At 42.4% G+C, this 15,965-nt stretch overlaps 1 protein-coding gene across 6 annotated transcripts in view; it reads left to right on the top strand.

Annotated features, from left to right (window-relative positions):
- LOC137347757 (histone-lysine N-methyltransferase EHMT1-like) overlaps positions 1-14,088 on the top strand; it is a 194,823-nt gene extending 180,735 nt beyond the window's left edge. For all 6 annotated transcript variants that reach the window (XM_068012668.1, XM_068012670.1, XM_068012665.1 and 3 more), the window contains one exon: positions 13,319-14,088. In XM_068012668.1, coding sequence (XP_067868769.1) covers positions 13,319-13,502 — 184 coding nt within the window. In that variant the 3' untranslated portion in view covers positions 13,503-14,088. The remainder of the gene's footprint in view (positions 1-13,318) is intronic.
- Positions 14,089-15,965: the final 1,877 nt, after the last annotated feature.

Below are 15,965 nucleotides of genomic sequence, written 5' to 3' on the forward strand. Positions count from 1 at the left end.
TATTTGTACAAAGGAGCCTGATGCATTTTTAAAGTTAAAACATGCAGTGCATATGCTGTGCTAGTCCCACCCACTTAAATCATGCGACTAATGGCTAAACATTCCTCAAAATGAGCATTGTAGCCACTCAGGATCCCAAAATTCAGTTCAATTAGCGCAGGCAGTGCATCAATTTTATTTGAATATCCAAGCTATTTTATGGTCCACCTTCTGCCCAGTCTATGCTGTATAACAACATCGATCCCATTGAGTTATAGCGTTATAGGAAATAGCAGATGCGCTGAGGATCATCTTCAAATCCTCACTAGGCTCAGGCAAGGTACCAGATGATTGGAGGTCTGCGAACATTGTACCATTGTTTAAAAAGGGTGCGAGGGATAAGCCAGGTAATTAAAAGCCAGACAGTCTGACCTCAGTAGTGGGTGAATTGGTAGAATCTATTCTGAGGGATAGGATAAACTGTCACTGTAGAAAGGCACTGATTAATCAGGGATAGTCAGCATGAATTTGTTGGGGGAAGGTTATGTCTTACTAACTTAGTTGAGTTTTTTGAGGAAGTAACAAAGAGGACTGATGAGGTTAGTGCAGTGGATGTGGTTTACATGGATTTTAGTGAGGCATTTGAAAAGGTCCCGCATGGCAGGCTGGTCAGTAAAATGAAAGCCCGTGGGATACAGGGCAAGGTGGCAGGTTGGATCCAGAATTGGCTCAGTGACAGGAAACAAAGGATAGTAGTCGATGGATGTTTTTACGAATTGAAAGCGGTTTCCAGTGGCATTCCTCAGTGCTCAGTGTTGGGTTCCTTGCTGTTTGTGGTATATATTAATGATTTGGACTTAAATGTGGGAGGCATGATTGGGAAATTTGCTGATGACACCAAAATTGGACGTGTAGTTAATAGTGAGGAGGGAAGCTGTGGATTCCAAAATGATATCAATGGTTTGGTTGAGTGGGCGGAAAAGTGACAAATGGAATTCAATCCAGAGAAGTGTGAGGTAATGCATTTGGGGAGGGCAAATAAAGCGAGGGAATACATAATAAACGGGAGGACATTGAGTGAGAGACCTTGGAGTGCATGTCCACAGGTCCCTGAAGGTGGCAGGACAGGTAGAAAGAGTGGTGAAGAATGCATGTGGATTGCTTTCCTTTATTGGCTGAGGTACAGAGTACAAAAGCAGGGATGTGATGCGGGAACTGTATAGAATGCTGGTTAGGCCACAGTATTGCGTGCAGTTCTAGTCACCACATTACAGAAAGCACATAATTGCTCTGGAGAGAGTACAGAGGAGATTTACAAGAATGTTGCCAGGGCTTGAAGGTTGCAGCTATGAGGGAAGATTGGATAGGCTAGGGTTGTTTTCCATGAAACTGAGGAGGCTGAGGGGTGACTTGATTAAGGTGTACAAAATTATGAGGGGCCTAGATAGAGTGGACAGGGAGGACATGTTTCCCCTGGCGGGGAGATCAGTTACCAGGGGACACAGATTTAAGGTGATTGGTGGAAGGATTAGAGGGGACCTGAAGGAAAACTTTTTCAGCCAGAGGGTGGTGGGTGTCTGGAATTCGCTGCCAAGGAATGGTGATGGAGGCAGAGACCGTCAATTCTTTTAAGAGGTACCTGGCCGTATACCTGAAGTGCTGTAACCTGCGGGGCTATGGACCAGGTGCTGGAAAGTGGGATTGGTTTGGGCGGCTAGTTCATTCGGCTGGCGCTGATACGATGGGCTGAATGGCCTCCTGTGCTGTACTTTTTCTATGGTTCTATAACTTGAGTTGCGTATTTGGAGTTTGTGATGCATGTGCGGGACATTTTCCAACACTTCACCATGAATCTTGTTACGACCGACTGCTCAAGAAAAAGCCCCCAATCAAAATATATGATTCTGATTGCGTCGGGAGAAACGCACTGTTGATTCAGTCCCGTCCCTCCACAGATGGCCTAACATTATCACTTTAAACTTTCCAAATTAAAGAAAGCCACTGCCAAATTGACCATCCATCAACCCCCGAATGGGGCTAACCAAACCAGGTGTCTTTAGATCAACAAATTAACTGTTTAGTTAGAGAAACTAAATTCTTAAACCCTACTAAGATATAAACATCATTTAAAAAAGAAAAAATGAGTGTCCTTGCAGATTTACACTTCTGCCAAAGTGGAATCTTTCAATATGGAACAGTCCAAGGTTGCTTGAAGTCCTCACAGCCATCTGATGGGCAAAAAAGGTTCTTCAACAGTAGGACAGTCAGTAGTCTATTTCAGCAACTGAAGTGATGCTCTTCCTTTTCCAGCAATGAATTCGGCAATTACAGTTCAGTAGTTAAAGTAATCGGTTGTTTTCTTTTAAGAAATTAATCTGGCTTGACTAAGCTGAATTCCGAGAGTATAATAAATAAGGTTTAAATAATCCGAGAGAGAGCTCTATTTCCTTCAGTACATGCTGGCAGAACAGCTGTCTGTGTATCTGTCTGTTAACTGTGTCTGTCAAAAGCCAGTTTTTAGCTAGTTTTTCAGAAGGCAATCAGCAGCATTGCATCTTTATCCTTGTTCTCCGAATGGCTGTTGCCAGGTAACCAGGATGCATTCTTTGAAGCTGGTTGGTTCCTTCTCTGTATGGAGGTATCCAACGGCAACCAAAATGCATCATCTTAGTAATTCCTGAGGTTTACTTGTTCTTAAAGCAATACTTTGAGATGAGTCTTGCCCTCTTTGGATCTTACTGGTGTTGGTCTGTATTTTGAGGGTCCATAGATCTCTTAGGTTGCCTTGAAAAAAAGAATGTGCATCATGCTTGTCAGTGAGGAGTTGAATTTCCTCAACTTTCTCATCATTTGTTCTTCAAATCCCATATCTTGGAAGCTATCTATCCCAAAAAGCTGACATTGATGAAGAGGTACACTACTGAATCCAATGTGCTAGGTCAGCCAATGGTAAATTACATACTCAAGCTTTTGAGAATCGTGATATCAGACTCGACACTAAACTCAAAGTCTCTTGGCAGTGGTTCATCCCGGACTTCTCTCCGGTGCTGAAGCCTGGACAACTTATAGACCATATCAAGGCCCCAGAACAACAACATCAATGCTGTTTTGGAAGGATCTTGTGAATCAAGTGGGAGGACAAATGAACAAACATGAGCATCCTCTAAGACACAGATATGCCAAGTTTAGAGACCATGATAATTTCATCAGCTGAGATGGATGGGCCATGTTGTCAGAATGCCCAACTCAAGACTGCCCAAACAGCTGCTCTACTCAGCTATGCATTGAAAACAAGTGCCGACAGTGGAGAGAGACTTCACTTTAAAAAGAGCGGGCTGATGCTTCACTGGAAAAAGAGTGCGAAGATCAGGGAGAGGCTTCACTTGAAAAAGAGCGCAAAGAACGGGGAGAGGCTTCACTTGAAAAAGAGCGGGAGAGACTTCACTTGAAAAAGAGCGCGAAGAATGGGGAGAGACTTCACTTGAAAAAGAGCGCGAAGAATGGGGAGAGGCTTCACTTGAAAAAGAGCGGGAGAGGCTTCACTTGAAAAAGAGCGCAAAGAATGGGGAGAGGCTTTACTTGAAAAAGAGCGCAAAGAATGGGGAGAGGCTTCACTTGAAAAAGAGCGGGGAGAGGCTATCCTGTATTCTATCCGATCCTCTATTCAGCGCAATGGAACGAGCCCGTTCAAAGAACATCAAGCGTGACTTCGCAGGCAAGCAGGTAGGTGATTGGTTGGGGAAGAAGCTAGCTGTTTGGTGAGTATCTGGTAAGTGGTTAAGGTCTATTCTATCCTGTCGTTTAAAATAGTAAAGAAACTAGTGGTAAGCGAAATAAAATAAATAATTGAATAAAATAATTAAGTAGCTAATTGAAACACATTAAAGATGGCAGGACAGGTGATGTATTACGGCTGCAGCATGTGGGAGCTCCTGCATCCCAGTGTGATCCAGGGCAAACACGTCTGCAGTAAGTGTGGCTCGAAGAGCTTGGGCTCAGAGTCATTGAACTGGAGGCCAAGCTGCAAACACTGCGACACATCAGGGAGGGGGAAAGTTACCTGGACATTTTGTACCAGGAGGCAGTCACACCCCTTAGGATAGGGTCTTCTAATTGGGTCAGTGGACAAGAGAGTGTGGCTGCAGCTGAGGCAGGTAAGATGACCCAGAGGGCAGGAGTGCAGGAGCCTCAGCCTTTCCAATTGTCCAACAGGTCTGAGGTTCTTGCAGCTTGTTTGGATGAGAGTGGGAGCTGCAGGGTGGATGAGCAACCTGATCATGGCACCATGGTGCAGGAAGCCATTCAAGTAGAGGGAGAAAAAAGGAATGTAGTGGTAGGAAGGGACAGTATAGTTAGGGGGATTGACACTGTTCTCCGCAGCAAAGAGCGATAGTCCAGATGGCTATGTTGCCTGCCGGTGCCAGGGTTCGGGACATCTGCTCAGGGCTGGAGAGGAACTTGCAGTGGGAGCGGGAGGATCCAATCGTCGTGGTCCAAGTAGGTACCAATGACATAGGCAGGACATGGAAAGAGGTTCTTGCATAATCAGTATGAGGAACTAGGTACCAAATTAAGAAGCAGAACCTCAAAAGTAATGATCTCTGGATTATTATCTGAGCCATGTGAAAATTGGCATAGGGCAAATAAAATTAGAGAAATTAATGCGTGGCTCAAAGACTGGTGTGGTAGAAGTGGGTTCCGGTTCGTGGGGCACTGGCACCAGTACTGGGAAAGTGGTGGCTGTGCCGTTGGAACGGTCTACACCTGAACCGTGCTGGGGCTGGTGTTCTGGCGAACTGCATAACTAGGGAAGTAGAGAGGGTTTTAAACTGAATAATGGGGGCAATGGATCAAATTTGGGAAGATATGGTCAATCAAGGAATAGAGACAAGGGAAAAGGAAAGGTATTAATATGGAAAATGATAAACAGACTGTGACAGGAAGGGACAGAGTATACAAATCTAAGAATAAATCAACAGATAAGGCTAGAAGTTACAAAAATAATAAAAGGACAAAACTAAAGGCTCTGTATCTGAATGCACGTAGCATTCGAAACAAACATGAACTGAGAGTGTAAATTGAAATGAGATCTGATAGCCATTACAGAGACATGGCTGCAGGATGACATAGATTGGGACCTGAATATTGAAGGGCACATGGCATTTAGGAAGGACAGGAAGCTAGGAAAAGGTGGAAGGGTGGCTCTGTTAATTAACGATGGTATTAGCGCAATAGAGAGGAATGACCTAAGTTTAGGAAACCAGGATGTAGAAGCAGTTTGGGTAGAGATGAGAAATCATAAAGGCAAAGAAGTCACTTGTGGGAGTGGTGTACAGGCCACCTAACATTAACCACACTGTAGGATAATTATGGGGGATTTTAACCTACATATAGACTGGAAAAATCAGAGGGTAGCCTAGATGAGGAGTACACAGAATCTTTTCAGGATAATTTTTTTTTATTTCCAAAATATACTTTATTCATAAAAATCTGTAAAAAATACATTACCAAACAGTTTCAAACAGCACCAAGTCAAAAATTACAAACAGTGCAAAGGAGGTCCGTTTACTTCAATACAATCATGAGTTGCCTCACAACCCTTCCATTTCACATTTGTCGTGCCAAATACATTTTTACATTTTACAGCAGACAAAATTTTCCCGATACAGTTCAAGGGGTTTCCCATGGATCCAGTCCCTCAGTTCAGCTTGGTGGGGGTACCTTACACAGTGGTCTTTCCCCATTGAGCCTTTGCTGCAGCTGCCCCAAGCGTCCCTCAGCACGTAGTCCTGGACCTTGGACTGCGCCAGTCTGCAACATTCGGTCGTGAACAACTCTTTGCGCTGGAAGACCAGCAAGTTTCGGGCAGACCAAAGGGTGTCTTTTACCGAATTGATAGTCCTCCAGCAGCAGTTGATGTTTGTCTCGGTGTGCGTCCCTGGGAACAGGGTGTTACAGAGCTGCTTGAGATGAACCTCGACAAAAGCCACTGTATCTCTTTCCACACCTGCTTTGCAAAGATACATTCCAGAAGGAGGTGGGCAACTGTCACTTCCCCACCACAGCCACTGCGGAGGCATTGTGCGGAGGGGGTGAGACTTCGGGCGTGCAGGAAGGATCTGACGGGGAGGGCTCTTCTCACCACCAGCCAAGTTGCATCTTGGTGCTTGTTTGAAAGTTCTGGTGATGAGGCATTCCGACAAATGACTTTGGCAGTCTGCTCGGGGAACCATCCGACAGAATCCACCGTCTCCTTTACCCGTAGCGCCTTGCGGACATTCCGTGCAGACCACTGCCTGATGGATCGGAGGTCAAAGGTGTTTTCCCGCAGAAGCTGCTCCACGAAGGATAGGTGGTACGGCACGGTCAATTTCTTGCAACAATACATTCTGGAGCCAACCAGAGAACAGGCTACACTAGACCTGGTATTGTGCAACAAAATAGGATTAATTAATGACTTCATAGTTAAGGCGCCCCTAGGTAACAGTGATCATAATATAATTGAATTTTACATTCAGTTTGAGGGAGAGAAGAGTGGGTCCAAGACTAGTATTTTAAACTTAAATAAGGGCAATTGTGAGGACATGAAAGCAGAGCTCGCTAAAGTGAACTGCCAAATTAGGTTAAGGGATAGGTCAATAGCGATGCAGTGGCAGACATTTAAGGGGATGCTTCAGAATACACAAAATAGATACAGGTCAACGAGAAAGAAAAATTCCATGGGGGGCTCTCCATGGTTAACTAAAACAGTTAAAGATAGTATCAAACTGAAAGAAAAAGCATGTAATTGCGCAAAAATGGGTGGCAGGTGAGAAGATTAAACAGAATATAAAAAGCAGTAAAGAATACTAAAAGATTGATAAGGAAGGTAAAATTAGAGCACGAGAGAAAGCTAGCTAGAAATATAAAGACAGATAGTAAGAGTTTCTGTAGATATTCTAAAGTGAAAAGAGTTAACAAAGTGAGCGTTGGTCCGATAGAAAGCGAGTCTGGGGAATTAATAATAGACAATAAGGAGATGGCAGATGAATTTAACAGGTATTTTGCATCGGCCTTCACTATAGAGGATACAAGTAACATCCCAGAATTAGCTGTAAGTCAGGAAATGGAAGGGAGGGAGGAACTCAAGAAAATTACGATCACCAGGAAAGTGGTACTGAACAAATTGTTGGCGCTGCAGGCTGACAAATCCCCGGGTCCTGATGGACTTTATCCTAGGGTCTTAAAAGAAGTGGCTAGTGAGATAGTTGATGCATAGTTTTAATTTTCCAAAATTCCCGAGATTCCGGGAAGATTCTGTTAGATTGGAAAATAGCGAATGTAACTCCTTTATTCAAAAAGGGAGGGAGAAAGAAAGCAGGAAACTACAGGCCAGTTAGCTTAACATCTGTCATCGGGAAAATGTTAGAAGCTATTATTAAAGGCGTTATAGCAGGGCACTTCGAAAAATTCAAGGTAATCAGGCAGAGTCAACATGGTTTTGTGAAAGGGAAATCATGTTTAACCAATTTATTGGAGTTCTTTAAGGGAGTTACATGTGCTGTGGATGAAGGGGAACCAGTGGATGTATTGTACTTAGATTTCCATAAGGCATTTGATAAGGTGCAACATCAAAGGTTATTGCAAACAATAAAAGTTCATGGTGTAGGGGCTAATGTATTGGCATGAATAGAAGATTGGCTAGCTAACAGGAAACAGGTCATTTTCTGGTTGGTAAGATAGAATAAGTGGTGTGCCACAGGGATCTGTGCTGGGGCCTCAACCTCTTATATAAATGACTTAGATGAAGGGGCCAAAGATATGGTTGCTTAATTTGCTGATGACACAAAGATAGGTAGGAAAGTAAGTTGTGAAGAGGACATAAGGAGGCTCCAAAGGGATATAGATAGGTTAAGTGAGTGGGCAAAGACCTGGCAAATGGAGTATAATGTGGAAAAATGTGAAATTGTCCATTTTGGCAGGAAGAATAAAAAAGAAGCATATTATCTAAATGGTGAGAGATTTCAGAGCTCTGAGGTGCAGAGGGATCTGGGTGTCCTAGTGCATGAATCGCATAAGGTTAGTATGCAGGTACAGCACGTAATTAGGAAAGCTACTAGAATTATTGTTTATCACGAGGGGAATTAAATACAAAAATAGGGAGGTTATGCTTCAGTTATACAGGGCATTGGTGAGACCTCGTCTGGAGAATTATGTACAGTATTGGTCTCCTAATTTAGAACAAAGAACAGTACAGCACAGGAACAGGCCATTTGGCCCTCCAAGCCTGCGCCGATCTTGGTGCCTGCCTAAACTAAAACCTTCTGCACTTCCGGGGACCGTATCCCTCTATTCCCATCCTATTCATGTATTTGTCAAGATGCCTCTTAAACGTCATTATTGTACCTGCTTCCACCATCTCCCCGGCAGCAAGTTCCAGGCACTCACCACCCTCTGTGTAAAGAACTTGCCTCGCACATCCCCTCCAAACTTTGCCCCTCTCACCTTAAACCTATGTCCCCTAGTAACTGACTCTTCCACCCTGGGAAAAAGCTTCTGACTATCCACTCTGTCCATGCTGCTCATAACTTTGTAAACCTCTATCATGTTCCCCCTCCACCTCCGTCATTCCAGTGAAAACAATCCGAGTTTATCCAACCTCTCCTCATAGCTAATGCCCTCCAGACCAGGCAACATCCTGGTAAACCTCTTTTGTACCCTCTCCAAAGCCGTCCTTCTGGTAGTGTGGCGACCAGAATTGCACGCAATATTCTAAGTGTGGCCTAACTAAAGTTCTGTACAGCTGCAGCATGACTTGCCAATTTTTATACTCTATGCACCGACCGATGAAGGCAAGCATGCCGTATGCCTTCTTGACTACCTTATTCACCTGCGTTGCCACTTTCAGTGACCTGTGGACCTGTACGCCCAGATCTCTCTGCCTGTCATAACTCCTAAGGGTTCTGCCATTTACTGTATACTTCCCACCTGCATTAGACCTTCCAAAATGCATTACCTCACATTTGTCCGGATTAAACTTCATCTGCCATTTCTCCGCCCAAGTCTCCAACCGATCTATATCCTGCTGTATCCTCTGACAATCCTCATCATTATCTGCAACTCCACCAACCTTTGTGTCGTCCGCAAACTTACTAATCAGACCAGCTCCATTTTCCTCCAAATCATTTATATATACTACAAAGAGCAAAGGTCCCAGCACTGATCCCTGCGGAACACCACTAGTCACATCCCTCCATTCAGAAAAGCACCCTTCCACTGCTACCCTCTGTCTTCTATGACAGAGCCAGTTCTGTATCCATCTTGCCAGCTCACCTCTGATCCCGTGTGACTTCACCTTTTGTACCAGTCTGCCATGAGGGACTTTGTCAAAGGCTTTACTGAAGTCCATATAGATAACAACCACTGCCCTTCCTTCATCAATCATCTTTGTCACTTCCTCAAAAAACTCAATCAAGTTAGTGAGACACGACCTCCCCTTCACAAAACCATGCTGCCTCTCGCTAATAAGCTTGTTTGTTTCCAAATGGGAGTAAATCCTGTCCCGAAGAATCTTCTCTAATAATTTCCCTACCACTGATGTAAGGCTCACCGGCCTATAATTTCCTGGATTATCCTTAAACAAAGGAACAACATTGGCTATTCTCCAGTCCTCTGGGACCTCACCTGTAGCCAATGAGGATGCAAAGATTTCTGTCAAGGCCCCAGCAATTTCTTCCCTTGCCTCCCTTAGTATTCTGGGGTAGATCCCATCAGGCCCTGGGGACCTTAATGCTTTGCAATTAAGGAAGGATGTAAATGCATTGGAGGCAGTACAGAGAAGGTTTACTAGACTAATACCTGGAAATGGGCGGGTTGAGTTTTGAGAAAAGATTGGACAGGTTAGGCTTGTATCCGCTGGAATTTAGAAGAGTAAGAGGCGACTTGATTGAAACATATAAAATCCTGAGGAGTCTTGACAGGGTGGATGTGGAAAGGATGTTTCCCCTTGTGGGCGAATCTAGAACTAGGCGTCACTGTTTAAAAATAAGGGGCTGCCTATTTAAGACCGAGATAAGGAGAAATTTTTTTCTTTCAGAGGGTCGTGACTCTTTGGAATTCTCTTCCTCAAAAGGTGGTGGAAGCAGAGTCTTTGAATATTTTTAAGGCAGAGGTAGATAGATTCTTGATAAGCATGGGGATGAACGGTTATTGGGGGCAGGTGGAAATGTGGAGTAATCCGTTCAGCCATGAATTTATTGAATGGTGGAGCAGGCTTGAGGGGCTGAGTGGCCTACTGCTGCTCTTAATTCGTATGTTCGTATGCTAGGGAGCCCGTTCACATGGGAGACAAAGGAAACGCTTCAAAGACTATCTCAAAAGCTCTGTGGATGCCTGCTCTATTAACATCAACACATGGGAAACAGATGCCTAATTGTGATCAAAATGGTGATCCATCATCAAAAATGATGTCAAGACCTTCTGGTCAACAAGAGCAGTCACTAAGAGAGACAGAAAGAGAGGGCAGCTGCTCAAGTCAACAATCTGCCACCACCTCTACTGGCCGACAACCGATGTCCTCATTGTGGGAGAGTCTGCAAGGCTGTGATAGGGCTCATCAGCCATCTGTGAACCCACAATCAACACTAACATCTCACTTCCACCCAACCATCCACAAGGAAGAATCATCCTCGACACAAGAGATTGCCGAAGATGATGCAAATGCATGGATAGAAATTTTAAAACCTTTTAATCTGCTTTCCCAGAAGATGAATGGAAGGTATTTATGTTCTAAGCCTGTAAATCTATGAACATTAACTGTGAAACTATCCAGATTCACCATATTTCATTGATGTCCTCATCAATTCTGATTGGAGGTCCTTAGAGTGGAAATAGTTGTACTCCTGCTTATGCATCAAAAGGAAATAATGTTATTGGAATAACTTAAAAACACAATGCTTTTTTTTTAAACTGCTTCCTTTGGAAATGGTTATACACAGAATATTGTGTGTTCCATTCTCATTTGTATAAGAAGTGAATCATGGTAATTATTTTGTACAGGATGAGGTTCCCTTTCTTTGTTTTGGGGCTTCAAGCACAATGCACAAATCGCAGTCATAACTGGCAGACAATTTAGTCTGGTTTTAAACTGGGTGAATGTGCACAACTTAGGATGACATTTTTTCTCTCCATCCGAGTGGAAGTTCAATTACTGTGTCCACCTGGTGGCATAGATAGCTCAGACTGGAAATTTGAGTCAGAGGAATGATCCCTCAATGACCTAACAACAAGCAATTTGCAAATTTAAACTCTTATGATCCAATATGGTACCAGAGGAACTATCTGTGTCCCTATAAATGTTCATGAATTTCATACCACATAAGTGCAAGGCAATGACAATCTTCAACAAGAGAGAATTTAACTATCTGCCCTTAATGTACAATGGTGGCTGGTGAGTCTGAAACCAGGGGACATGGTCTCAGAATAAGGGATAGGCCATTTAAGACTGAGATAAGGAGGAATTTCTTCACTCAGAGGGTGGTGAATCTTTGAAATTCTCTACCCCAGAGGGCTATGGAAGCTCAATCATTGAGCATGTTCAAGACGGAAATTGATAGATATCTGGATATTAATACGATCAAGGGATATGGGGATAGCACGGGAAAGTGGCATTGAGGTACATGATCAGCCATGATCTAATTGAATGGCACAGCAGGCTCGACGGTCTGCATGGCCTACTCCTATGTTCCTGTGTATCACCATCGCTTAATCTTCCACTATCAACATCCTGGGGTTTACCGTTAACCAGAAACTGAACTGGACCAGCCATATAAATACAGTGGCTCTAAGAGCAGGTCAGGGGCTGGGAATTCTGCACTGAGTAACTCATCTCCTGACTCCCCAAAGTCTGTCCACCAGCTACAAGGCACTAGTCAGGAGTGTGATGGAATACTTTTCCACTTGCCTGGATGAGTGCAGCTCCGATAATACTCAAGAAGCTCTCCGCCATCCAGGACAAAGCAGTCTGCTTGACCAGCGCCCCATCCACCACCTTAAACATTCGCTCCCTCCACCACCAACGCATAGTGGCAGCAGTCTGTACCATCTACAAGATGTGCTGCAGCAACTCGCCAAGCCGCCTTCAACAGCACCTTCCAAACCCACAACCTCCACCACCTAGAAGGACAAGGGCAGCAGACGCATGGGAGCATCACCACCCCCGTTCCTTCACTGTCGCTGAGTCAAAATCCTGGAACTCGCTCCTAACAGCACTGTGGGTGTACCCGCACCACATGTACTGCAGTGGTTCAAAAAGGTGGCTCACCACCACTTTCTCGAGGGCAATTAGGGATGGGCAGTAAATGCTGGTCTTGCCAGCGATACTCACATCCCATGAACAAATAAAAAAATTAACATTTATCACATTTTTAGTACAGATTTTCATCTAATTTTGGAAGAGATTTATTCATCAGGTACTTGATTCTTTTCAGTGCTGGGCATCCTGAAAGTTAAATGTTATGCACATCTGCACACTGTGTTCTGACGTCAGCAGGGTGTGTCTGGGGTCATGGGGTGGAGGCAGGTTGGGATGATGTGTGACAAATCAATGCCCTTTCAGTTTGCCTATGCCACAATATTGGGAGTCTAGGCTTTTGTTGTTGGACTGTCAGTAATTTCTTTTTGTTTTCCTTCCATTGCTAAGTTGTACAAAATGGGCAAGAGATCTACAAAGAGACCAAAATCAGTGTACAAAAAGACTCTAAACTCAGCACGTTCAAATATTTCAACAAAATAGATATTTTAGATGCAGACTGCAAGTCTTCACTTTTCTATTGAATTGCTATACAGTACATGTGAAGATCTTTGTTGCTAAGGGATAAAAATCCATGTTAAGCTGTGTTTTGAAATGATTATCTTCCTTGCAGGCCAGTTATTGCACATTTAGGTTCACTTTGAAGTGGTTTTAGTGCCACCGTGATGCAAAATATGAAGTAGCCTGAAGCCCAACTTACCTCAGTTCACGTTTGTGCATCAAGTGTGGGGCACTCTTGGGATTCTTGGCTATTCACTTGCCTAAAATATTCCAATGGGTTGGGTGCATTTCCGAGCAATATGGAACCAGCAGTAAAGCTCTCTTCCTGGTTCATAGCGATTCAAAGAAAATGGAGATGATAAATGGACACCTGCAGCCTAAAAGTGATGCTCAATATATGTTCCCTGATGAATGTAGTGTTGGAAATCGGCATTTTCTGTCAGTCTAGAAAATAATAAAGCTGTTAACAGGCAGAAAAGATTTACTTTCGCGGAATTATTGTTTTTTTTTAAGGGGCACTTCTAACAGATTGCTGTGTTTGTTTCTTAGTTTTGACTATGGAGACAGGTTCTGGGACATCAAGAGTAAATATTTTGCCTGTCAATGTGGTTCAGAGAAGTGCAAGCATTCAGCTGCTGCAATTGCTCAGCGACAAGCTACAGTGTCTCAACTTGAAGCACAACAGAACGGACTCCCAGATACCAGCTCAGCCACATCCGCCAATGTTTCTTGACATGCTAATTCAGCCTGGACCACATTGAGCTGTATTGAGAGAAATGGCTCAGCTTGTGTGAACAGACTTCTTGAAGCACCAGCTCAGCTGTACTGATAAAATCTTCCTGCGAATTGTCTGTCTAGATATTGACGATAGGACATTTAATAAATTGAACTTTTGTCATAGTGAGGGCCAACAGTTATGGTGCTGATTATTGTGTGATTTTACTCCAAAGTAAAACTCACCTCAAGATTGTATAAAGGAACAACCTGTTTTTAACATGAATTCAAGTAAAACTTTTTTTACATGTAGTCGTATCAGTACTAGTAAAGGTAGTAATAGTTTGTCTTTATGAATTTGCCATCTGCTGTTGATGCATGATGGTTGGACATTAAAAACACCATTTTGCATAAAATTTTTAAAGGTCCTTTAGTGCAGGTCAGTTTTTTTGTGCAAGTCCTTCAAGAATTTTACAGAGACATTACTGTTCGCATTCATTATAATTTTCAATGGTTTTAAGGGCATTTATGCTTGATCCATTAGTGTTCTGAATTTGTATGCAAATCTTGCTCAAATGTTATAAATAAAAGCAGTTCGTAATAGATTTGTACAGTGTGCAAATGCTTATTTTAAACTAATGTGATTACATTGCTTTAGAGAATATCATTTTAATGAAGACAGTAATAACTTCTTATTGCAGAGGAGTTCAATTTGTGACAGCCTAATATAAAATATTAATAGAGAATGTTATGGCATCATGCAAACAAGACACATGAAATGACAATGCCTACAAATGAAATATGTTCAGGTGCCAGCTTTAGATGGAGTAGAAAGGTTAAAGCTTTTTTTATGGCACATTTCTGTTATATTTGAATTCAATAGACAAATAGTGGACCAGTGTTTACCATGTATGCTGTTGCCAAACATATTTCATTTATTCAGTTTACAATATTGATATTAGGTTGAAGGAAGTGTGTCTTAGTTATAACAGCTGGAGCAAAAACATTTTAAAATGACTTGCAATGTGCCATTCCAGACCAGATTCTTCAACTTGACCAACCTGGTTGCCATTGTACACTATGACCACATAGCTAACTAGTCCAAGTACACCAAGGCTTCTTCAGTAGCACCTCCCAAACCCGCAACCTTTACCATCTAGAAGAACAGGGCAGCAGGTGCATGCAAACACCACTGCCTGCAAGTTCCCCTCCAAGTGATACAACATCCTGACTTGGAAATGTATTGCTGTTTCTTCTTCACTGGGTCAAAATCCTGGAACACTCTACCAAACTGCATTGTGGGAGTACCTCCATCACACAGACTGCAACAGTTCAAGAAGGTGCTCACCGCCATCTTCTTGAGGACAATTAGGGTTGGGCAATATGTACTGGTTGTGCCAGCGACCCCCACATCCCATGCATGAATTTTAAAAAGTCATAGCGTCTTTTAGTTACAGTATGAAGTCATTAACTGAAATTCAGTTCAGTGTGTGCAAATATGCATTGGAAATTCAAAAAAAGGAAAGGGAGATCTTCCATTGGATTTTGTAATTTTAGAGAAATTATTTTCTAGACTGGATTTCTGTAAATGTTTCCTATTGTTTTTAAATATGGGCAAAGGTATTTGATTATCAACAGAGATTCTTTCAGACATATTTTTGGTCAACTGTAAGTTGAATTGTCAAGTGTTGTATTGAACAGGGAGAAAATTTATTTTAACAAATCATTTTAAATATATTCCACTTTATTACACTCTCCCCAAAAGATGTTTCCAATAATGCTTAGCATTATGGGCAGGGTCTTAGTAACTGTTTAATGATACCTGTTATTGTTGTTTGTTTTCTTAAATACTCCTAAGTTAAGCCTAATAAGTGGATAAGCTTGTGAATATCAAATAGATTGCACGTGGAGGGGGGATTTTTATAACTTATATGCATAAAAAGTGCAGGTTAGTTTTGTCATGTCTTTTTTACATTGTTAAATTGCTCAATTCTGATGTTTTGCTCAGTGATTTTTTTTTTGTTTTCTAATTTTTCATTTGAAAAGGGACCGGCTCAATCTGCTTAATTTCCTAGATTTGACATTGTTATGTGTGTTACACAATTTGCTCATTTTGCCTACAGTCTTGGAGCTAGAATCTGTTATCTATGGCACATTGTCCCCATCAAGTGCATCATTAAAAAGCTTACAATTGTTTACACATCCTTAATTAAACTAGAAGCAAGTCCTTTAATCTACAAAAGGAAACCAGTTAAGTGAAGAAATGTGCAAATGCTTTTCCTGTGATTTGTCAAAAACTGAATTTCTTCCCAATTTTCACCAACAAAATTAAACATCTCCCTACAATTCACAAATTGAAAAATATCGCATGAAAATTTAAATCTTGAGGCACTGCCTATTTCACCCAACAATGGCATAATCGCAGCACAATACTGATTCTGACACAAATGATCGAGGAAATTCAGACTCAAGTGACTTGCTC

Source organism: Heterodontus francisci, chromosome 32 (assembly GCF_036365525.1).
Source record: "Heterodontus francisci isolate sHetFra1 chromosome 32, sHetFra1.hap1, whole genome shotgun sequence".
In the NCBI taxonomy this organism is placed as follows: domain Eukaryota; kingdom Metazoa; phylum Chordata; class Chondrichthyes; order Heterodontiformes; family Heterodontidae; genus Heterodontus; species Heterodontus francisci.